The 24,790-nt window shown below is 40.5% G+C and overlaps 1 protein-coding gene across 2 annotated transcripts; it reads right to left on the bottom strand.

Moving 5' to 3' along the window:
• Positions 1-3,950: 3,950 nt before the first annotated feature.
• On the bottom strand, positions 3,951-24,270 carry RAB21 (RAB21, member RAS oncogene family). Of its 2 annotated transcripts, XR_012673589.1 has the most exons (8): positions 23,883-24,270; positions 16,564-16,623; positions 16,273-16,380; positions 14,670-14,733; positions 13,781-13,835; positions 13,260-13,348; positions 7,671-12,366; positions 3,951-7,323 (listed from the first exon to the last, which is right to left on the bottom strand). XR_012673589.1 is itself a non-coding variant. In XM_075149968.1 (7 exons), exons 1-7 carry the CDS (start codon positions 24,027-24,029, stop codon positions 12,227-12,229), a joined length of 663 nt encoding a protein of 220 aa, XP_075006069.1. In that variant the 5' UTR covers positions 24,030-24,270; the 3' UTR covers positions 3,951-12,226. The 2 variants fall into 2 exon arrangements, 1 of the variants encoding a protein (XP_075006069.1); XM_075149968.1 differs by having other exon boundaries at positions 3,951-12,366.
• Between the last annotated feature and the right edge of the window lie 520 nt (positions 24,271-24,790).

The following is a 24,790-nucleotide window of genomic DNA, read 5'->3' as shown; positions in this document are numbered from 1 at the left end:
CTAGGGCTTTGGAGACCAGACTTGGAGAAGACAAGAGGTATAAGAAAGGTACAATTTTAAATAATCATTGACCAGCAATTACTTGAACATCCCTGAAGCTCCATGGAGCCCGAGTGCTTATAGAAGCATCATGGAGTTCTGGATAAGCCTTGAGCAAAAAACATGGAAAAACAATGACCTGACTAAAACCTTATCTTTAAAACATTCTTGATCTTTGGATCTAGAATTGTGCCCAGCCCTACTCAACGTGCAGTTCAAAAGGAAGAGATTAGAATGAAGAAAAGCAGCTCCTTTAGTCTTCAAATATAGACTTTAAAATGTACATAAAGATGGGGCCATCATTTTGCAAATATACAGGTATATGGCAAATGCAACATATAAGTAATTCTGAAAAACAGCTTTACAGAGAAACATTGTATGCCAATGGAAGAATGGTTAGAAACATAACGTATTTATCTTTATTTAAAGATATTTTAAATCCTTGATTCTCAGGAGTTTCCCAAGAAGCACCATAACAGAGGAAAAGATAGCCTTCGAAGGCTGTGAAACAAGCCCAAAATGAAAAGCTTTCACTCCTGTTGTGCAACCAGAACAGGGAGCAGCACAGTGTTACCTGAAGGAACTGCCAACTAAGTAAAGAATTAAAAGATAAATCCCATTTGTATTACTGCTGGACATCAATTAATGCTTATATTTCCAAAGTTAATAAAATTTTGTTGGAAAACATTACTGGACTATATGGTACCAGGGTATGTGTGTAAAGTCATTGGAAGAGTGCCATTCATACAGGGCAAGGGACTAATCTTCAACTTGTCATCTATTTAAAGCACTAAAATTCAATACATTTGTTTCTTATCTGGCCTTAGGATCACTCCAGTCCTTGGGAATCATCCATTACTCCCAAACACAGCTTGGTATCTGTCCCACTGAATTGCACCCCCGAGTTTGAAATTAATCCTCACTAAGTGATAGTTCTCGCACAACCACCAGGCTTGTTCTTTTTGTTTCTCAGAGAAGTCTTCTCTCAGAGGTGCCTTAAAGTTAAGCTTGAGACTTCTCAGGCTTAGCATTGAGACTTTACTTTCCTTTGAGGGAGATGTGTTCAATGCAGCTCCGTTCTCTTTCCACCAGACATAGGAAAGGAGTTTCTGCTCTAAATTTCTTTGGTGAATGATCGACAGATCCCACAGGACTCTTCCTGGGTCTCCTGTCCTACCACGCAGCTCTCGGTGTCCCAGTCACTGCTTGCCTCACTGTCAAGAAGGCAGGAGTATTTCCGAGAGCTCTCAGTCCCACAGAACAACTTACTCCATGAGATATATGACCACTTTCTAGCTAGTTGCCCAGTCTACCAGACATCCCTCTTGGGCCCTTCTCCCTTCTTCTTTTGCAAACTATCATTGCATAACAATGAACATATCATTATTCAAGATGGAGAGCAAAATGACTCTACAACTACGCGAACGGAAGTTGTAGCAAGCTGGATGTTGGTCTCTTCTCCCAAGTAACTAGCGATAGGACAAGAGGAAATGTCCTCAAGTTGCACCAAGGGAGGTTTAGACTGGACATCAGGAAAAATGTCTTTACTGAAAGAGTGGTCAAGCACTGGAACAGGCTGCCCAGGGAAATGGTCGAGTCACCATCCCTGGAAGTATTTAAAAGATGCAGATGTGGCACTTAGGGACATGGTTTAGTGGGTATGGTGGTGTTGGGTTGACGGTTGGACTGGATGATCTTAGAGGTCTTTTCCAACCGTAATGATTCTATGACTCTTTGCTATCAGATTGTGATATCACAGGATCACAGAAAGGTTGAGGTTGGCAGGGACCTTTAGAGGTCATCTAGTCCAACCCTCCTGCCCAGAGCAGATTGCAAGTCAGATTGCAGAGCAGAACAGATCAGATTGTTCAGGGCCTTGTCCAGTTAGGTTTTGAGTATTTCCAAGGATAGAGACACCACAACCTTCTGGGACAAGCTGTTCCAGTGTTTGGCCACCCTTAGAGTGAAAAAGATTTTCCTTAGGCTTAAATGGAATTTCTTGTATTTCAATGTGTCCATTTCATCTTGTCCTTTCACTGGATACCACTGAGAGAGTCCAGCTCCACCTTCTTTACTCCTTCTCATGAAGTATTTTTAAAGGTGGACGAGATCCTTTGAGCCTTCTTGAGACTGAACAGTCCCAGCTCTGTCAGCCTCTCTTCATATGACAGATGGTCCAGTCTCCTAATCATCTTTGATAGCCCTTCACAGGCCTATGCTCCAGGATGTCCATGTCTCTGTTGTACTGGGGAGCCCAGCACTAGACCCAGCACTCCAGAAGTCCCTGGAAGGGGAAGGATCACCTCCCTCAGCCTGCTGGCAATGCTGTTCCTGATGCAGCCCAGGATGCCATTAGCCACCTTTGCTGGCTCATAGCCAACTTGTTGTGCATAACGACACTCAGATCCTTCTCTGCAAAGCTGCTTTCCAGCTAGTTGGTCCCCAGCCTGTAACGGTGCATTACGTTATTTCGGTTTACAAACCTGAATGATGTACAATGCCAGGTTCCTCTCCCTTCTCCATAAGTCTGTTAAGAAAACACAATGGGGCAGACTGTAGCTCTATGCTAAAGTCCAACCCTCCACACACTACACAGATGGGAATCTAAGGAGGAGGGTATCTTCAGCTTGGTGGCTCACTCTTTGTTGGATTTTAAATAGCCATCTGCTCTAATAAGGAAACTTCTGCCACATAAAGGTAGTCACAGCACCCCAGCCAGCACTGAGTGCACAGCCAGAGCGTGTTCCTGGCTTTCCTGTGGTTTCTGTTGCTGTCACAGCTGCAAGCATAGCCATTATTGCTATGCCAAGAGCTGCAGCAGCTGCTACTGTTGTTGTTCACGCAGCTATTTCAGCAGAGTTCCAAGATCCATTCCTGTATTCAGAAGTGTCAGCTGCCCACATGCTCAACCACATGAAAACCTGGCCCGCACAAGACAAGTGAGGATTCTGTCAAGTCCCTCCATCACAGGCTTAATTTGTACAAACAAGAAGCCCACAGCAGAGAAACAAAGATAAACAGTGCCAAAAATATCTTTCCCTTTGACCTTTTTTTCAGCTCACGGGAAATGGATATATTCCTAGCCTTGCTTTGACAGATGCAACCCACAATTTTTCCAGGCTACTCCAGTTTGTCATAGATCACAAGCAGACAGTAAATGGGGTGATGTCCTGCACTGTGGGTGCAGCAGAACACCCAGGAGGAAGCTGCAGACCAGGCTTCTCTTGAGTTCCTCATATTCTAAGAGGTACTAGTCCTCAGCGCAAATTATATTATAGACAATAAAGGAGATATCCCAGGATTTAGCTGTCACATGCTCTTGTTTTCCACATACAAGAGGAAAAGGTAAAAAAAGATTCCTCCCATCCTACTCCACAATTAGGAGAGCAGGAGAAAGATTAGGCTCTGGCTACATCCATTCAAGTCAACCAACAGTCAGCCTTGCTGTTTAATCATTAGCATGCTCTTTTTATAACTATGGCCCATACCATTTAGGATTCTTACAGACTAATACCTAGACACAGCATGGGGAACAGCACAGCCACTCCAAGCAGGCAGCATGTAAATATGATTTAAAGCACAGAAGAGGACTTAGCCAGCTGGACGAAAGCTGTACTGTGCCATTTGGTCTCAAGGCCAGAACTCCTTATGCACCCCGGCCTTATTTATTTGCCAGTGAAAATGTAGCCTCTGGGACCAATTAGGATCTTTACCCACTAATTGTCCCTACCTCAATGTAGAAACTGAGAAATGAAGATATGATAGCCTTTCTAACCTGTTCCTCTAAGAAAACATAAGAAAACCTAGCCTGCACAACTAGAGCATGCAGGTGTAGTAATGTTCCATGCTTGGCTGCCTTCTGCCACAAGGTTAGGCAAGGATAGAGACAAAGAAATTAAGTAGACATAGACTGAAATTAAAAGGAAGGAAATACCTTTTCCCACCAGCATTTATTTGTATTTAGAGCATGAATGCATGGAGATGTAACAAGACATGAAGGCAGTACACTGCATGAGGATCTTTCTTCAAGTATTTGCACTATGTCACATTTTGTATATCCATAACCACAGCTGCGAGTTCTTGTTTGGGAACCTGATTTTTTTATCTATGCATATCAAGTATTACTAGAATTCCAGAATATGAAACAACCCGAAACATACAGGATTTGTCAAAAGAAAACACTACAGTTGGTACAACTGATCACAAATTTACAATAGCTTTGTTATCTCAGTGGGACAAGAAACTTTTATATTTAAAAAAAAGAGAAGCAGAGCAGATACAAACATGAAATGCTCTGCATTTGTCATGCAAGGAGAGATTCATGATTGCATCAGCCTCCACAGAGACTAACTGGAAGCTATCCGAGAGTGATGACTAAACAGAAACTGATCTGTTGTTTGTCGATTGGCATGGACTAGTATTGCCAGAGCTAGGAATGCAGAAAACAAAGACAAATAGTAGTAACCCCATTGCTTGTACATACGCATTACAACACCACCAAGAGGCAACATTTCCTGGAAAGAGCAGGAAACTAACAGAACAATTGTTTTAGAGTGGGGGTAGTCAATGCTGTATTTCACCCCAGCCGTTCAAAAAGCAATGCTAAGGATGGGCCTGTGCTACTAAAACAATACTTCCTTCCTTCTCTTAACTTGCCATCATAATCCACTTCAGAGATCGCTCCATTTCCCAAGCTGAAATCCCCAAGTCCCTGAAAAAGAATCAGTGTCCCATGGTGCCAAACACCGCAGTATTCACATACTGAAAGGATGGCCACGATTTCTTGAATGCTCCAATCAAAGTACAATTTACTGTCATTTTAAGCCTCAAACGAACTTCTCTAACCAGTATGGGCACATCTTATGGTTGAGGATTGCTTTGCAATTACTCTATGTCACAAAACAATGGGAGAGCAGACCGGCAATCAGAGGTGCATTGGATACTCTGCTGCCTCTTGCTATTTGAAACATTCACCGTAGGACTCCGATTGCAGGGTGTAATGACAGGCAGCACACTTGCTCTTCACCATTTAATACAGCCCCTTTAATGAGATGCTGACAGTCTTTGGAAATCTAAATCTGTGAAGGAACTACATTTACTCTAAAAAGCTCTTAAGATTTTAGTTTCTTGACCCAAAAAATCTCACCAAATAGAAGATACACTTCCTGACATAAAGATAGCAGGAAATAGCTACTGACTTTTAAAAAGTGCAAGTGAAAGGGCTAAGAACAGCCAAAGCAGGAACTGTGCAAACTCCCCTGATCTTGCCCTGCTTTTCCTGTTGCTTGCTGTTTTCACTCACAATGTCCATCCAGTTCAAATCCACAGCATCAGCTAAACAGCAGTTTTCACTAGGGAAGCGTGCACAAACATTCATTGTGGCAGTAGGGCATCAGGGGATACAAACACATTAACTGGTGGAAAATTCCCAGTCTTGAGCCTTGGTTCCATGTTTAACTTGTTTTTGCTGCTCCATTTGCATACAGGCAGCATGCCTGGCGCTATCATTAAACTGGCAAATGTGGTTCAACAGCAACTGCTTCTTCCTCACAAACTGTTTTGGGCTGCCAAAGACCAGTTTTAAGAATCAAAGCTGCATTTTGATGGATGCCTGCTCACACTACAGTCTCTGGGGTATATGCTAGCATAATGCAGAGCAACCTCGCTGAGCCTGGTTTAGCATCTTAAAGCCATCTTTCATCACATCATACTCAGATGGGTTCAGAAATTTGTTATTGCATTTGTAACAAAAACCCTGTCGTCTCAGTTTTTACCAAATCTTTGTAAGCCAGGCTACTACCCCCAACCTCCAGTAATTTTCAGGGCCCCGTTATTACAGACTGTTCATCAAATTTCAAATTCTGTGACATACTAAAATGAAAGCGGTAACAATTTTCCGATATGACAGTAACAAGAATTTCCAGCTCTGTTTTCTTGTATTGATTTTCAGTACACATTTTTCTCCTTTCTATTGATCCATTTCCACTTACATGCATTTTCACTTTTAATATTAGGCATTGATAGAATAGCAAGTCATGCTAAAGAAGTTCTTGTTTCCCTAGTTGATTGATCATTTGGAATTAATTTATCACAGAACTATCTTCATGTAAAGGCAGTGATATATAAAATACTCTAAGACATATTTAAGAACTCCAGCTGCAGCAATGCACTGGGAAAGTTAAGGTTTGTGAAGCCTCTGCTAGATACTATTTTTTAGTATTTCTTTCGAAATGTCTTTTATCCACAAATGCCAAATAGAATATTCCTAAAGCATTTGACAATGTCAAGTTACTCGATATTAAAAATGCTGTGTCCTTTTTAGTATTGGCTTTTGCCCTGCTAACATTTTCTCTGGCTTCAAAGAAAAGTATTCTATTTGATTGATGATCTTATCTGATGAGAAAAATCTAGTAAGACAATCATTATAATGACTGTATGATCAAAGAGCACTGACAGCAAAATCTTCAGGTATCAAGTGCTTTCCTCCTCTCTTTCCACTAAGAAAAGCCTGATTAGGCAGTTTAAGTTTCCTCTTCCAAAAAAGAGAAACTACTTGTTCTCTTCCACTGAGAGCCCCAAATTTGTTGACCTTTCAGAATGGAGTGATGGTTAACTTGAAGGCTCTGCAATTTAACAGTTTTAACAGCTCAAAAGGGATCTGTTACGTGAGTTTGGATCTGTCACAGGGTATCAACTACTTGGCAACAGATGAGAAAGTAGTCCTTGCTCGCTCCAATCATCTCGATTTGGATTTCTTCTAACTCACTTCCAACATCCAAGAATCAGGAGTCAGGTACCAGAGGTAGCAAGGACTCACCATTAAGCTTCCAATATTCTCTCTTCACTGGTTTGGAGGCAGAGTATGACCAATTGCTGGGGAAGATTGTTGCATACTGCTACTCATTATCCTTTGCGGTCATACTTTCAAATTGCATTGCTTCTGGGTGACCTACAATGAAGTATTAAAACCCCTTCCGAGAGATCAGTGAGACTAGATACACTGAAAAAAAGGCTTCAAGAAATAAGAAAAGTTCCTCTTGAGAAAAAACTGTTCTCAAACTGAGAGGAACCGGGTATTGCTGCTGTAGTACCTATCACTGTCTAGAAGAGCTAGAGAAGCAAGCAGAGAACGTGTGTTTCCTTTCTTGAACAGGGGGATCTCCAGCACAGAAAGTTTCCTGTAGTAGTAATTCATTAACAGCAAGGATCAGTGCAGCCAACAAGCAGGAAGAGAAGCCCTCTTTTCACATTCGCTCTGCAGCTGCATCAGGTCATGCTGCTTGCCTGAGTGGGCAAGGCAGTGGAAATAGATGGAAACAATTATTTTTGCAGTCTGTCTTTCAACATCCTGGTATTGCATAAATACAATCAAATCTCCAAACCATCCAGTGAAATATCAATAAGTACACAGCTCCCTCCCTAGTCATAGACATTATTTTAGGGCTGTAGAACATGCCAATCAATGTTTTGGCCAAGTTTGGTAAACTTAAGTCTTGGAAAAAAAATTAAGAATCAAAAGAGATCAGCTTGAATTAAATTTTCATTTTGGAAGTAAAGCAATTCATCATTTTAATCAGATTACAACTTTCTCTAAGCCAAAACAGTTTCAGTTATCTTGGACAGAATAATACCTTTGTCATAATGGTGACAGTTTCATAGATTCTCACTTTTCAAGCCATCTCAAGACAAGAAGCATTCCAGGTTCCCCACAACTCTCAAAACCATTTCTTCATCTCATTCTGCTCAATACAGTGGCCAATGACAGCTCCAAAAATGCAGGAGGGAAGAGTATACATTGTTATTATTTGATAGAAAAAGCCTTAATTCACTAGACAGCTATATCACTGAGATGCACACGTTTATCCTAAATGGAGGAAAAATCCTGGTGTTGAGCAGAATCCCCCAGAGAGTAGTATGAGCAGCAGTGCCCAGCACAGTTAAAAGAGAGCTAGTTTTGGGGCTGCTTTTGTTGATCTTGTGCAGCAACTAGTGCCAAGGATCTTGGTCTTCATCTGCAACTCCTTGACACAGTTACAGTGTATCCTCACTGCAAGATGTATTTCCTGACTTGGCAGGAAAAGAAATCCTAAGCTTTGATGCAAACTAAGATTAACAAAGTCAGTTAATAATAGCCCGTAAATTAGCATATTCTAATCAAGTTTTAAGTAGGTTATCATTGTGTCTGAAAGCCTGTTCAAAGTTAGTTGTATTCTCTTTAGTGAAGCAAAAAATGGTATCTCACAGAAGGAAAAACAACATAGGAAGTAATCTTAGAATAAGTCTTGAATTAGGCAACTACCATTGCTGAGAAGACATGCTAGCAACTCCACCAAGAAATGGTTAACTCAGCACCTCACTCAGCAGCCCACTACCAGCACCTTCAGTTCTACAAGCACCTTCAGTTTTTCCTACTTGCCTTTTTCTTTCTACTTCTCCTTTTCCTTCCACAAACAGCAGAAAAATAACAGAAAGGTGGCTGGCTCCAACTCTTATTCCCATACTCTATTATTCATACTACTGAACTGCTTTCAGCTTGTGGAGATTCCTGACTTTCATTTGTCCTCAAGCAGGACTCCCACCCTCTTCCCTTCTTTAAACTGTTTTTTTTCTGACAGCATCCAGCATTGCCACACTCAATTACTTGACTGCTTCAAGAGACCAGCTAATACAGTTCATCTGGACATTGGATGTCCCCATCTTGGAATCATATGCGAGATCCCTGCAAACCAGATGAAGTCATCGCCCCCAATCTTTACAGCTAGTTACACTCATCTTTAAGTACTACACATCTGAATTTATTAGTGTGTCCTTGTCTGAACCAGTCTATCTGTTTTTTTTTAAACTTCTGAACGATAGTCTAAGTGCAGTAAGACAGTGTCCATAAATAACTCCTAGTAGAGATACATACTGCTGCATTAAAGTGTTTGGACCTTGGTTTGTTGGATTTCATTTCAGCAAGTGATAAAGTTTCATAGGTAGCTCAAGTATTCATAGCAGCAGCATCAAGACGTGAGCAAGTACTTAAAGTTGTTTGAGAAAGGTATTTGTAGTAAGACTTTTTTTATTACAGTATATGAGTAATCTTTGTCAAGATTTACTCTGAGGAAGCGTGCTCAATGTTGACTTACATGCTGTAGCAGGTGTCTGGCTGGTTCTAGCTATCCCACAATAGAAGTACTTTCTGAAGACAGACGTAGTTGTTCTCTTGCACTCTTCTCAGAAGAATGAAAAATAGCTTGCTTGTTTTCAGCAACAGAAGTTAGCAACAAGAAAACAGTTTTCCTTAAGACATACAAACCAGGCAATCTAGGTAGATTCCAGCAAATGCAAGACTCTTGAAAACCAAGCCACACAGTAGTAATACCAAGTTACTTAAGCAAGAGCCTGCTCAAATATAGAAAACCAAGCTATCTGTGCTTTCCTATATATTTAATGCAAAGAATACTCTAGATACCTTCAATAAAGATGCTTTTTTCCTGGAACTGTTGTATTTTGTCTGCTAACAATGAATAGCTGAAGTCTTATGTTAATCAGTCTAAACAATCCATAATGTTTTTACTTGTGTCTTGGAAACCAACTTCCCTGACTTCATGAAGCTATACTTCTTTTGTAAGGTAATATAATGATACCCCAATAAGCACAGCTTTTAAGTTCCATGAATAAAGTCCAACCAAACTGCAGCTTAGACAGGAAGGTTTCCAGAGAGTATTTTTCATGCTCTAGCTTAAGTAAGAAAAGTAACTTTGAGAATTTATTTTTAAAAATACTTTGCTAATAGCAACCAGAACCTTTTTAATCACACAAAGTTGTAAGCTTCCTTACCCCCACCTAAGTTTTCAGTAGTAATAGTTTTAGATTGGTTAGAGACTTAAGAGTTAGTATCAACATGGCTTTGTTAGTTTTGTAACTGACAGAAGTCACACAGAATGCCCTTATCACAGAACACACTAAGGAAAAACTCTTCAGCTGCAGGCAGAAAGATATATTCTATGCACTGCTTCTACTCCAAAGTAGTCAAACATAACATTCTCTTGGGCAAACAACTTAGTACTAGTTTCCAGACCAGAACTGCATCTGTCCACTTCAATGAAGTGAAGAAAGCTCTGCTCTGGAGACAGCACATATGCTCTGGTGTAGGTAAGCCCTCATGCTTATCAAGTCTAGTTGAGGTTGGGTTGTTTGTTTAGGTTTCCATCTCTGCAAAAAAAATAAAATTTGAATCAAAAAATCTGGAACTCCTATTATGAGGAGATTCCAGTCTTGAAGATAGTCTTGCCAGTTTCACTCCTCATGTCAATATTGTATCACTTACAAGACTGACTTTCATCTAACTGTATGGATTTGAAGGTACTGGGTCTAGATCAAACTGACCTTTTCAACTTTGGCAAAGCTCACTGTTAAGTTAGGTACAATATGAAAAAGTTAACTTAATGGCGTTGCTACATATACACAGATATAATCATGAATTTTAGATTCACACCAAAGCTCTGTGCAGTCAAGAAACTATCTTCACTAGCATGAACAGATCACCTTTGTCCATCATGCATACAATCATGCCAGAAGAGCACAGCAATGGTAGCATAAGAAAAAGTATCTACACCACAGTTTAGGCAGAAAGGGAGAAAGTGCACCAGGACCAGCCTGTATCAAAACCATCTATTATTTCAGAGAAAAATCAGACTAAGACAGCACACTTCTCTTACACATCAGACTGGTTAGTTACTACTACTCCTTTTGTGCATTGGAACATACCCACACCATTCAATGCATTCATATGCAATACTAATTCTACCCTTCAGAAAAAGGAAGGCCAAGAAATATTCTATTTTGTCATAGACACCACCTTTACTGTTTTTTTCCAAGCATGACAACTTAAGTAAAAAAAGTCAGAGCACAAAACATTTTGAAGTTTCAGCTACCACCATTTGTGTTCCTTTGTGATAGTAGTTTATACACTTTTTCTGAAAACCCTCCTCCCAAAACTTAAGTGGGCTTCAAAACGCTTTACAAGAGAAAGAGCAAGTCAGGAGTAAGTTCAGTTCTGTCTAGTACCCCCAAAGTTACAATTACATCTGGCAAGTTTCATATCATCTACTTAATCACTCCAAATCAGAAGCAGTTCTAGTTAATGCCAATTCATTTGTTCACTCAAGCCCTGCAATACAGGGGGAAAAAAAATTATGGTCATTAATAGTCTATAATGCTGTCTTGGGACACAAGTGTATTAATGCAGCTTAAGAGTTCCCCATGCATCTGGTTTACTGGCTACCAGATAGATGAGGGCTAAAGTTCCTTTGACTTTCTGGGGATATTCTGAGAGGCCAAAGTAACTGCAGAGGCAAGATATATGCATGCACCAACTGTTTTAGCTGGGAGTCAAACACCTCAATGTTAAACAGCAGCCTAAGGAAGCATTCTCTTCCCACTAAGGGGATACTCTAAATACTGCTGCTTGCCAGAAAAGGCTTAAAAAAAAAGCTGTAGCTATGAATGTACCAAAAAAAGCTGTTTTCAGGTAGGGGGAAGAGAATGAGCAATTCAACAGTACACATGAAAAGCTTGCATCTTTCACTGACTTATTCACTTCACAATCACTGACAAGACTGAAGTACATATTTCTGCACCTGCAATTGCAAAAGCAGATAAAATATTTAATATGTAATTTACAATGTATTTTACCAGCTTGACATACAGGATGAACAGAATATATCAAAGTAGTTGACAGTTATAGGCTTGTGGAGGCCCTGCAAAAATATTACTTCAGATATCTGCTAATTTTAAAAAAAAATCAATTTGCATTTTAGAAGTGATACAATTCAATCTACCACAAAATACAAAGAGCTGCAAAAACGTATACCATTCCAACAACAATGTATATAAGTTATTAAATAATGATCTGATTTAAAAGAATATAAATGAAGCCTTTAAGTAGGTCTTTTCTACATGCATATTATTCCTCATTAAAGAAAAATATGTAAAAAGGCCATTGGTAATTGCTTTGTTAACCACTGTAGAAAATGCCAATTCTCTGGTCACAGACGCCACTAGTTTAGCACTTAAGGTCTCTGCAGTGTTACATGTGATTATTTTTAAATACTGTTAATTCTATTACTCCATTGGTAAAGAATGCGTGACTTGGAATATGGCAGTCTTCATATTGAGAGGGCAGTGATGCACAGTTTTATAATTATCCAGAAGAACAGCACCCTCCACTGCTCTGTACTTGTGGCTCATCATCAATGATCTGTACACCTCGCCTTGCTATTCCTGACTGACTGGAACCATTGCCTCGTGCTCTTTCATCCACTTGAGCAGTTTCTATCATTCCTGTAAAGGAAGAGATGTATTAGATTATATTCCACTGCATTTTTACACAAGACTGAGATCTTAATCTATTTGAGTTACATGCACAAAGTTCAGCAAGACTGGTTCTCCTATTTATTATGCAAAGTAAGTACTCAGGTATCACATGGCATAGCCGCAAGAACATACTTAAATCTTCCTGAAGCACCAAACATCCAGCAGCTCCTGTTGACTAAGGGAGACCTCAGATGTTCTGGGGTTTAAAAGCTGGATTTACCCACCCATATCAAGAACATTCTGTTAAAAAAAGATCACAAACAAGAAACCCCACATACCACACATATACCACCCCAGCCCCTGAAGAAAACCCCACCCTACTCTTCAGACATGCAGGTGAAGTTTTGCTTAAATTCCTGTATCATAAGAACACAATGAGTAGGACAACTTCCCTGCATTGCAACATTTTCATCCTACATTCTGTGACCTTTACCATTTGCTTAGACCGCTCTGTAAATTTGCATCATTACAACTTCGAGTTTATGATTTGTAATTGATATCATTTGAGAAGAATTTTGAAAGAGGTTGAAACAGAGGGTTTGAAGCAGGCAATAGTGAAACCAGTCACATGAAGTTTGATCTGAGGTTACTATCTACGCATACTGAGTGAAACAGCAGTCAGTGCTCCAACAAATGACAGAAAGACATTTTTGGAGTACAGCATGATTTTGCAATATTGTAAGCATCCATACATCAAGCTTCCATAGCTGTTACAGTACACAAGTGACTTGAAGTAGACTCAGATGAAGTCAGTTCTTAGTAACAGTTTAGATTAAGGCTTTTCTATACGCTTTTAAGCGTTCTGAAGCCTTGAGCATTTTGTGAATGAGCTCTTTACCAACAAACTAGATAATACCTACTTTTACAAAGGTCAAGAAACAGTTCTTCAATTCCTTTGTTCTGTTTAGCTGAAGTATGATAATGTTTTGCTCCAACAGATTCAGCATACCTGTAGGAATGCAGATACAGAACTTCATTGTACTAAAGGACTCAATCTTTCTAAATCACTTCACATGAAGCAAGATGATGATCACATGACGTTTTATTCCGAGTTCAGAGTTAATCTACACATGCCGATTTCATATAAAAATAGAATTATGTGGTTAAAACCGCCGTGATTGATGAAAAACACTAGATGAAATAAAGTTTCATGTCTAGAAATGCACTTAAACTGCAAATGTTGACTTTAATCATGTACAACTCTCAAGTTACACTTTGGTCAGTAAGGACATTCTGGGACTCAGACAGTGACAGAACACTTAACACAGCAGCTAGCTAGGCACTGCTGGTTTATGCCTGTCAGTTGTTAACAGCATCACAAGTTTATTACTCCAGCATAATTCTGCAGTGACTGCTTCTATTTATAATTGGTGTGACTTACGTTTCTGCTTCTTGCACTGAAACATGTCTCTCTTTTTCCAAGTCTATTTTGTTACCTGTTGGAAACAAGTTAATCTTTCAAGTCTTTGTACACAAAAATTACCCAAAACAAAGCACTCATATAATCACTGTACCCCATCATTTTCTTACAAGCTGTCCCAATAAAGACCAACTCTTACACAGGTCTCAACGATATGATTAAAGATTTGGAGCACAACGATAGGATTAAAGAATCCCCTTTCACTCAAGCATTTACAGGCAATGAAGATGAAGTCCTACTTCTGTAGAGAGATCAGGATAGACCTCTGTATAAGCCACTGATTCAGCCTTCTGCTTTTCTTTTGTAATTTATTAGCAGCTTATCTGTGCTGCAGAGGTAGTTTTTGTAGAATATCCATACATCTATCCTCCTGAAAGTGTTTTAATCACTAGATCCGATTTTAAACCTAAACGCAGTATTTCTGTTGCATTGTTTGCATTGAAATATCCAAGCTTTAAGACTCATTCCACCCCCAAGCACTTGATTATGAAAACAGACAAGCATCCAATCTATGCCACTGAGAACAGTAAAAACATGACGTTTGAGTACTTGCAAGAAGTAATACACATTTGAGGTTTATGTTTCTCTTTGCTAAACTACAGTCTGCAGGTGTCTGTACCATGCACTTCTGACATGGTGTATCATTAAACAGCCTGTTTTTCAAAACTAACTCTTGTTTTCCTCAGTGTGATCTACTGAAACTTCTAGCTCCAACTGGATTTTAAATATAAAACTAACATAAGCTTTTCCCTTCACATGTACAAGCTGTCAAAGCAGTGTTTGGAAGATGCTATTAATCAAAAGAAATATTTCTGATTCAGTCATTAGAATCACATGTTAAAAGACTTACCTACTATACATAAACAGATTTCATTTCCCAACATTTTTCTTAATTCCTTAACCCAGTTTTTTACCTGCAAAAAGAACAGAGGTAAGTTTATTTTCACTTGATATACCACTAGCTTAGGCATTGCAGAACTGACCCATTTTCTTCATTAACTGCTTACTCTAAACTTGAAACAAACATGTTTAGAGCAACATAGATGGACAAAACATTCTTTAGATAGCTAAGCGTGGCTCTTGTTCAGCAGGTTTTAGTTTGCAGCTGAAATTAAGAGCAAATGACTTAGATAAAACAGTTAAATTACTCCAGAAATATAACTCACCACACTCATGTTAGCCCCACTCCAAAGAACAAGTTCACTGCATTGGCCACTTTAGGTCAGGCATGAGATCTTTTATCAACAGGCACTTACTGACAGATCATACATGGTACTTTAAAGGTAGAGGTAACCCGAGTTGCTCAGGTTAGATTATAACAGATGTTTTGTTTCCTGAGAGAACAGATGGGACAAGAGTGTCGAGTCAGCTGATGGTCAGGCATCTGTTAGCAATTCTGTTGTCATGCTTTGAAGTTGTATGATCACTGCATTGACTTAGGGACTGCTATTTTAAGGGAATTTAGGTCGTGAAGACAGGAAATCACTTCAAGAACCTAAAAATAGTTAGATACTGATACAGAGGTAGTTATGCAGTAACTTCTGCAAATTAACCACCTTCTTTTTTCCCCCCTAAGAATTTAAGTGTTTTGATATCACAGAATTTTACTAAGTAGAGCTCAGCACAAGTTGAAATCGTACTCACAAGTCATCACAATTCTGCAGATCAGGGACAAGAGTTTAACTGCTAGCACAAGTGCTTTACTTGCCCTACATCAGACTATTTAAATTACTTAAGCTATTTGTGGAACTATACCCTTGCACTATTTCTATCACTGCTAACCCAAGCCTTGCCCATACAACCACAATTTCCTACTCCTCTACACAGAGGTCCTACTGGTTTTGCCATAAGCTAATCGGAGACAAACTCGCTTAGGAAAGAGTGTCACCAGTTTTCAGCTGGAACATCCTGTAGAGTGACAGCACTGATTTGACACAGGGTTGAAAAAACTCACCTGCTCAGACTGATCAACTAATACTGCTGTAAAATCATTAGTCATCGAATTTCAGGTTTTGATGAGGATTTGAAGTCCAAATATCTATTATTACTGTGAAAGTAATGTTTCCACTATCATGTATTGCAATGTCAGAGTTCTCAGATCTGTAAAAGGTTATGTCACTTAATATCTTCTAGTAATTTGGTTTATACAGTAGAGATCAGTATTGATTACTATCACAACAGTACTGGTTTACATTTATAGCCTGTCACAGGTAACTCACACATCTAATTCTCTGGTGTTCTTTGAATAACCCTGCTAGAACTTCAGTAGACTGAAAAAGTCAGCCTTCAAAAGAATACTAATACGGCGTATTCTTCCATTATATGATCTAAATTTGCAGATGTAATATATATTGCTATTGCAGAAAACAGAAGATTCCCATCTACACACTCGTATCACAGATTATCTTTCAACCTGTTTACATCTTGCATAGAGGTAAAAATCTGTCCAGTACCTTTTGAAAAGAGTCTTCATCTGTTATATCATATACTAGAATAGCGCCATTAGAATCCCTGTAGTAGATCGGCCCCAATGCATGAAATCTTTCTTGACCAGCTGTATCCTGTATTTAAAATACACTCGTTAGCATTTAAGACAAAGCAAACAATACTTCAAGAACTTCCAAATACTTTGAAATTTTACTTTATTAAAAAGTGCCTAACATTTGAGTTCTAGTAAGCCTAAGTGATTTTTCAGGAAAATATTCAATTTAGCTAGGGCAGGGAAAATAGGAAAGTAAACATACCCATATTGCAAGGTTTACTCTTTTCCCACCAATATTTAGCTTCTTTGTAAGAAAAGATGCCTGGAAAGCAAAACAGATTAGAGTTCAGTTTTACACACAAATGTCTCATTTGACTTCAGACTAAATTTACTAATAAAAACATCTGAATCAATAAAAGACAGATTTCTGGATCAAAATACTTCTTAAGCCAGAAGGCTGAGTCAATACTAAGCCAGTTAGTCATTTCACTACCGTTTGCCAGGAGTCTATTCTAAATAAATTTGGCTTAAGCCAATCATTTACTATATCATTTTGCTGTAGTTTTGAATGATTTGGGAAGGATAAGAGAGTTGTGTGGAAAGAGTCTGAATTCACAATGCTGATACGTCTACACTGAACTTGAAGCATTTCACGAAAGTACATGAAGTTTGGGTAGGAACCAGCCTAACAGGATTTTTAATCTGCAGGAAATAGGCAAAGTAGTTCACTATTAGTGGGCTACTAGAACAAAACAAAGTTTTGTTTGAGTTTATCGCTAAAAGTCTCAGAACACTAGTATTCTGCAAGTTTCCTTGTCTGTATATTTTCCCTTTTTTTTTGCTGAAGTGAGCCCAGAACTCTCCCAATCTGTTTTTGGGGGCTTTTTTGGAGCTTTTTTGTTTGGTTTTGATGTTTGGTTCCCCCGCGCCCCAGACACTGTTCCTGAAAGCTCAGTGGTACTCTTCTCAGCTAACACAACACAAAAGCAAGTGGCAGGATAAGAAAAGCCTCAGAATAAGCATACAAGCTGCTCTAAGAATACCACTACATTATCTTCTGAAAACGTTTTACAGGACCAGAGCATATTGCAAGGTTAGTCTAATTTCAGTAACTCAAGAGTATGTCTATTCTTCTCCAAGTCTGCATGATCCACATTTTCAAACACCACCTCTGTTACCAAGTGTATAATTCAGTGGCTAAAAAGGGGTGTAATTTAATAAAAGTTTAATAGGCTAGAACAGGGTCTGAAGGAGTTGATACATTAGGAAGCTGCTTCCCCCATTCTGAAGACTAGCAGTAACAGGTTAACATCAGACAATTCCGTTGCCAAGGGTGAACTTTTGTCTTTTGCCTTAAATTATACTCAGTTTTCCTTTCACCTCAACTTGCATTTGGATATGAACAAGTACTCGGTGGTATTTTATGACACATTCATCCCAGATTATTTTAGGCTGGACTGTAGCAGCTCAGTATGAGCTCTTTGTATGAGCACTGACCAGGCATTGAAATAACTAAAAGTCATGTGTATGTGGAAAGTGTCATGGGCCAGATCAGCTGCTTGAACCAGCTCAGTGCTTAACTACACAAGCAACCAGTATGCACGCAGAAGGTCGTGGTAGTTCAATCTACACCAGCCTAAACTGCTGTGAAAGTGCCTCTCTGAAGTGCTGCCTGTATTACAGTTAAAGTCATCCAACACTCAGCTGCTAGAGCAGCTCCTGCTCTTCAGCTACTTCCCTAACATCATCTCTGCATCTGTATGACCTATGATGAGATGATTCAAGAAGCTTTTCTTTTTTTTTTTTTTCGGAAGTAAATTGTATCTTCCCCCAAAGCTTTCCACGAAGTCTGATAAACAGAACAGACAGAGAGAAGACAGACCAGAGGAAAGAAAAACACTCAAACTTTCCAAGAGCGGATAGCAAAGAACTAATCATTATGACCACTGCATTCAATGTAACTAAAGCATTAATGCTACCCCTTCAGTCTACAGTGAGGTGGCATAAGTCAACTTCAGAAAAAGTTGCAGACAGCATGTTAGAAGTATTTAACACTCCAGCCAACTTGTAACAAACAGCTTAACAGCAGAGTAGCAAATCTTAAACATCAGGAAAACTTTAATTCTTTAATCAAAAATTCTGCAGAAAGTAATCTGTGGCTTTCAGCTAGCTGTCCCTAAGGGTTATCTGATCAGTGTCTGGCCTTCATGTCATAATTTGTTCTACTGCACCAGAGTTTAAAAGCCAAAAGCTTAGAGGTGACTTCAGAAGTTTTAATTCACCAACACTTGGGCCATATTAAGAGAAGGTATGGGTAGGCACAATGAATCAAGCTTACCTGACAATATTTTATTGATCTGCTGTACTACAGTACTTGGTATTCTATCGTCAATCTCAAAGGAAAAGCTCTTCTGAGCACTGTTTGCTTTTGTCACAACACTGACAATCAAATCTGCTTAGTGATATGAATTCCACATAAGTGTTTGAGAATCATATTTCTGCCAAAAGGTAGATAAATCCTTCACAGAAACAAGATTTATATTTAAAAAAAACCACAGAAATCAGTATCCGTAAAGTTATCTTACAGCTTTAGACACTGGCCCAATTAATAGCACAGATATCTTTACTATCTGACAGAGCAAATATTAAAGTAGGCTTATCCCCACAGATGAGTTCTTAAGTATCACCAGTCCTTCAGGTCACTACAGCTTTTGATAACAATACTGTCTTTTAGCACTGAAAGCAGAGTATTTCCTTTCCTATATACTCAAGTATTAGAAGAATCATACATTCAAGTAAGGCTTTTTAGTATCTCCGGGGGGGGGGGGGGAAATCACAGGAGGCTCTGTGGCAAGTGTATTTAGCATTGGGCTATTGTACTTGCTTAATACTACTTGTATTAAAACTTGATAAATTTGTACTAATTAAGTTTTAGTCTACCTAAAGTCTTAGGCCCCTAACCAAAAAAGGAGCGACAATATCCTACATCAGATATCCTGATTACAAGCAAGTTTGTCTAAAAAGCTTGCCTGACAACAAGATTGGAACCTGGTATTTGAAGTAGTCATGGTCAGTAATGAGCAAAAGGCTTTGGGAACATGCTGCAAGAAACAGTCAATACTCTGTTACAGATTAAACGCTTCATTCTTCTTCGTTATATTCATATACTTGAAGAAAACTGTTAGCAGGCTCCATTCTTGAATTAATAGGTATAGGTAAGTTTGGCATATTTGCTATCAGTAAAGTGCATTTTACAGCCACAGTGACAAACAGGCCAAGACAAAGCACCTAATATCTAGCTTTTAACACACACCCGCCCTTCAGGTTCCATTTGTCTCATGGAAGAGCAAGGTTACTATTCTTCACTCATTCTGATGTTAGAGAGCAAAAAAATAATCAGGTGAACAGCAGGACTATGCAGCTTTTAGAAATCTGGGGGGAACCCAACATGGAAGGAAGAGCCTTAACTACTGTTTTGAGATCATTTAGGAGCTAGTTTAGGAAAAAAGTCAGCTGCCAAGAGTGTCAAAGCCTTTGAAATCAGTACAGTCTAGACAGCATTAGGTAATTACTCATAGAAGAGGCTTCAACGTTTTTTCTAATCCCCCAAGAATTTACCAAATTGAGTACTACAGATTTAAGTCTCAGTTGTGACTCGACTTACAATCAGTAAGTCCTTTCCATACTATTTTCATTACTATGAAAATTCATTTTTGCTAGGACTTTCAAAAACCCCAAAGTATAGGACCACAGTTAATTCAAAGATAAGTAATCTCAAACAGCTCTTTGAAGTAAGCTACTAATTTTGGTATTTTGACTCTAGTATCTCATGACTGGTCTGAAGAATACCTACACACTCAGAAGCAAAGGATAATGCCATTGTAAGACCTAAAATTTTATTCTCTTTATGTGCCTGTAGAAGAAAGAATTAAAAGAAAGAAAAGATTTTCTAAGAGCTCAGTTTCACATGTCCATCAGGTCCTGCTAGGAGCTGATAAAGGCACCTGAGTAGAACACAAGGAAGACCCAGCTGGAAGAGATTTTCTGGAAAGCCACTAAATAAAAGCAGGTGTGGGTCACCTGCCCCTTGACTGCTTCATCTTCACCAGAGGCAAGCCAGGCATACGAACACTGCATATAGCACTGAACCTTCTTGCATTGTCTTCCCCCGCCCCCCCCCCAGCTATCTTAGATAGCCAAGACAGCTTTTCCAGGTTATGCAAGTTCAGCAAATCAATCAGGATCCATATAGTATAATTAGCACCATATCAACAGCTCTCTTGGGTTGGATATTTTGCAGTCCTCCACACATTTGAGAGATTAGTACACAAAAGTTGTATTTATCTGAGTAATTAACTAACAAAAAGCATCTACCCGAATTTAAAAAAAAAAATAGTTTGACAGTAGGTTTATTATTGAAGTAATTTCAGCACAGTTCACTTGATATCAATTTATAGCTTAGAATTATTTTATCAAGACAAGAGCACTGACCTCAATACTGCAATCAATGGGAACCTATTCTAACTGTCCCACCAGGTCTGACAACAGGTTATGGATTGTATTCATTGCTTGCAAGAAATCCTACCTTTCCTGCATCAGCTTTTTCACATTATTCTAGATAAATGTTTTCTTATGTGAATCAGTAGCTACCTTAATTTCAATTTACAGGTCATCAATATCTTAAGCACATTGCTTGAAGCTAACATAACTACAGCAACACATCCCAGCAGCCTCTTGACCTCAAAGGAAGTTCCAGTTCACCACTTCCCTCTAGCTAGCATTTAGGGAAGGGGCACATGGAGAGAAGAGAAACAGCTCCCTTTCACTAAAAGCCTTCTGTTATTAGCACAAAAACTCTCCTACGTGGGTGTACACAGATTAACTTCACAATAGAATAATATTTAAGTGTTAGAATTCAGATAGGAACTGTAGTTATACATTAGATAAGAGATTCACACTGACCAATTTGAAGACTTCCTGCGCTCCCCCCCATCACTGGGCTCACACCACAGGAAGCACCAGCCAACATCACTACATAAAGTTTCCAGAAGGCTACAGTCTCACCACTCTTTCTGTTGCAATCATATTGGAATAAAGCACTATGCAGTACTTTCGTTTTTCTAAATCAGAGATTACTGTCGATGGAGAGCCTCTTGTCTCAGTATCTAGTGATCTCTTCATATGATTCATCACTGTGGCTCCTTTGCTGAACCAGGAGCCAAGTATTTATCTAATTTTGGCTTTATTGGAACAAAAGTAATTTGGTGCAATACTTCAAACTGATGCCATGAAACAAAGCCGCCTTATCAGATTAAGCCTTTAATCTTAAAAAAAAAAAAAGGATGTTTTGTAAAAATGTCACTTCATTGCTTAATCAGATATCCTAGTTTCTCCTTATCTTATTTTTTAAGGGGTGTTTTAATTTGCTAGTGGAAGAACTTACTAAAACTTTCTTCTAGAACTGCAAGATGTAGGAAAACAAGAATAATAAAGATGATACTTCACAAGTGCACATGATGTACAGTAAGATTCAACAGCAACTGACATTGTATTTTACAATCAGTAAGATGTGTATGTGGCTAAGGAGACTCAGAACAGAAAAGCAAATGAGTTGAGAAACACAGTGCAGTCAGTTAAAAGAGACAGGTAGCAACCAGAAACCTAATCACCATGGAGAAACAAAATCTCAGTATCAAGTGTGAGCATGTGCTTCCACTGGTCTACAAGCACTCATCCCCCCCCTCCAGACAATCAAAACCAAAAGCTCTCAAGCCATAGCATCTAGAGACATTTTCCTGTCAATATTTTGGAGCCATTTAAAGGCCTATTTTATGACATTTGTAACCCAAGTCTGTATTCCAACTCACTTTTTACTTCTAATTTTAGGTTTTCCACTACTGATTTAAAGAACATGATTAACAAAAAAACCACCGAGCTGCATCACATGACAAACTACTCAGCTCTACTCCTTTTACATGGGATGTGAGAATTCAGCTATACACGATCATTTTGATGCACTTTAAATGATTGTTTGCTCAATTCTACACTTCAGCTGCAGCTCTGAGACCTACAAGCTACTAGTTATTTCTGCAGCATAGCAAGTATCAGTTACCTCTATGGCAATCAGAGCTACAACCAGCTTGCCATAAATACCACACCATGCCTAGTAAACCTACCAATAGATTCATGCAACAGCAGAGTATGAACATAGAGTAACAAAGCTTAAAACATGTTCTTTTTAGCTCTTTATAGCAAAGATGGAGCAGCAGTATCTGTTTATGAAACATTCACTGTATTGTTTCTAGTGCGTCTCTAGTGATTCTTTGGTTTTAAAGGAAAGTTTCACTATTAAATACTTGAGATATCCAACCCACAAGAATTTTCCCCTAAATGTAAAGGAATAGCGCACAACTACCCTAAGGCTCTTCTTTGGTACCACCTACTATTTAGTCTGTACTTCACAGAACCTCAAAAGTAATTCAAAACCCGCTAGTGGCCCACATGGTGGCAGGGTTTGTTTCTTTATTTACAAAAAAAAAAGTATTTAGAGCAGTATATATTATAGTGCTAAAACCATACTTTCATATACATGCTCACAACTGCTAAGAAAGATGCTGTGCAACTGGTATAACTGCAAATAAAAAGGTTAAGCAAGTAGAGACACACCAAAAGACTTAACATAGAACCCACAACATGAAATTTAAAACATTTTTTCTGAGACCATGTATAATATAAGCGTTTTATTGCACCATAGCCATTCAGTGCTAGTAGGTAATAAAAAAAGATTACTTCCAAGGAGAAACCACATCACTTTAGTTCTTTATCACTTTAGTTCTTTATAAATTAGCAGACAGTACTACTGAGAATCAGGCCAAAATTCAGGGAGATAACGTGACAAGCAAGAAAGCCTTAAGAATCTTTTGTTATTAAATCATAAGCCTTGATCTCATAAACCATTTTGTGAAAGCCGTTTTCTTTAAACAGTAGTAGTTAGGTAGTTCAAGTGTTAGGATTTGAGAACATGAGGAAGACTGTAATTAACAGAAATGCAGCACATACGAACCACTTAGTCATCAATCCACTACCAATGATTACAATAACAACATTACTTTCCAATCATACTTCCCAAGATTCAAATGAAGACATTTATATACATAACTGGAAAAAACAAACAGTTAGCATTCAGAATAGAAAGGAGGCTTTTAAGTACTGAAAGCTTAAGTCTGAGACGTAAACAGAACGAGAAAATTAGCTCCCAGCAAACTCGGCAAGGGACAGCCACCGTTTAGAGAGCGGTAGTGGTCATTCCGCCCGCCGTTAAGCGGTAAACAAGACGGCAAGCACCGAAAACCTAGTGCGGGTTTGCGGAGCAACACCCCACCAGCCCCAGGGCGGAAGGGGCGGCCGCCCCCGGTCAGCGCCACAGGGCGACGCAGGGGCGGGCTGGCACCGGCCAGCAATCCTGGAAGGTGCGCAAGGGAAGGGGAGAAGAGCAGCGGACTCCCCCCGCCCCCGCCACCTCACCCTGGCCCGGTAGCTCCGGGCAGGGTCTCCCCGTCCGCCCCCCGGCGCGGCCCGCACCTGCAGGGTGGTGATGTGCTTGTCGTTGAACTTGTTCTCGCAGTAGCGCAGCACCAGGGAGGTTTTCCCCACGCAGCCCTCCCCGAGCAGCACCACCTTGAAGGAGAAGCTGCGGCCCCCGGCCGCCGCGCCGGTCCCCGCCGCCATCCGCGCCCCGCCGCCGAGCTGGGCCGCCGCCTCACATCAACGGTCCGCACCGCGGCCGCAGGGCGCCGCCGCCCACCGGGACAGGAACCCGCGGGACGGGAAGGAGAGGGGAAGATGCCGCCGAGGCCCCGGGGGCGAGGGTGAGGGGAGGGACGCCAACAACCACAACGTTCCCCACGACCGACGGCCCCGCTCCCCCTAATGGCGTCTTCTTCCTCCTACGTCACGCGCCGTTCGGTCACGCGCACCCCCCGCCACCAATGGGAGGGGTGGACGCGACGGCGGCGAGAGGCCCCGCCCAAGATCCGCGGAAGGGAGGGGGGCGGTGAGGGGGGAGGGGCGGAGTCTGCTGGGGCGGGGGCGGCCCCTCAGGCGCAGGCCGCACCGCCGGGCCCGGCGGGCCGCGTCGGGCCGGCTGGGCTGGGTTGGGTTGGCTCCTGCGTGAGTGCCCGCACGGGCGCGGGAGCAGCGCTGTGAGTAAGTGCGTGCCTGACGGCGTGCCTGCCGGCCGCTCTGCGGGCGCCGGCGGCCCGAGCCCGGCGCCGCGGGGGGCGGCCTCCTCACCTAGGGGCAGGCCGGCCTGCGGGGCCGGGGGCGGGCGGGTGAGTCACCTCCCGACAGCGGCGGGTTTGTTCCGTTGCCCGAAAAGGGCAGCCGGAGCGGCGGCTGGGGCGGCGGCGGCTGCTTGCAGAGGTCCGCCGTGGGGCGGGAGGGAGCTCTTCCTCGGGTCTGTCCCCGCGCAGCCCCCAAGCGCACCCGCC

This window comes from Calonectris borealis, chromosome 1, assembly GCF_964195595.1.
Source record: "Calonectris borealis chromosome 1, bCalBor7.hap1.2, whole genome shotgun sequence".
Lineage (NCBI taxonomy): Eukaryota > Metazoa > Chordata > Aves > Procellariiformes > Procellariidae > Calonectris > Calonectris borealis.
Note: the sequence above shows the minus strand (reverse complement) of the source record. Positions and strands in the feature narration are given on the sequence as shown.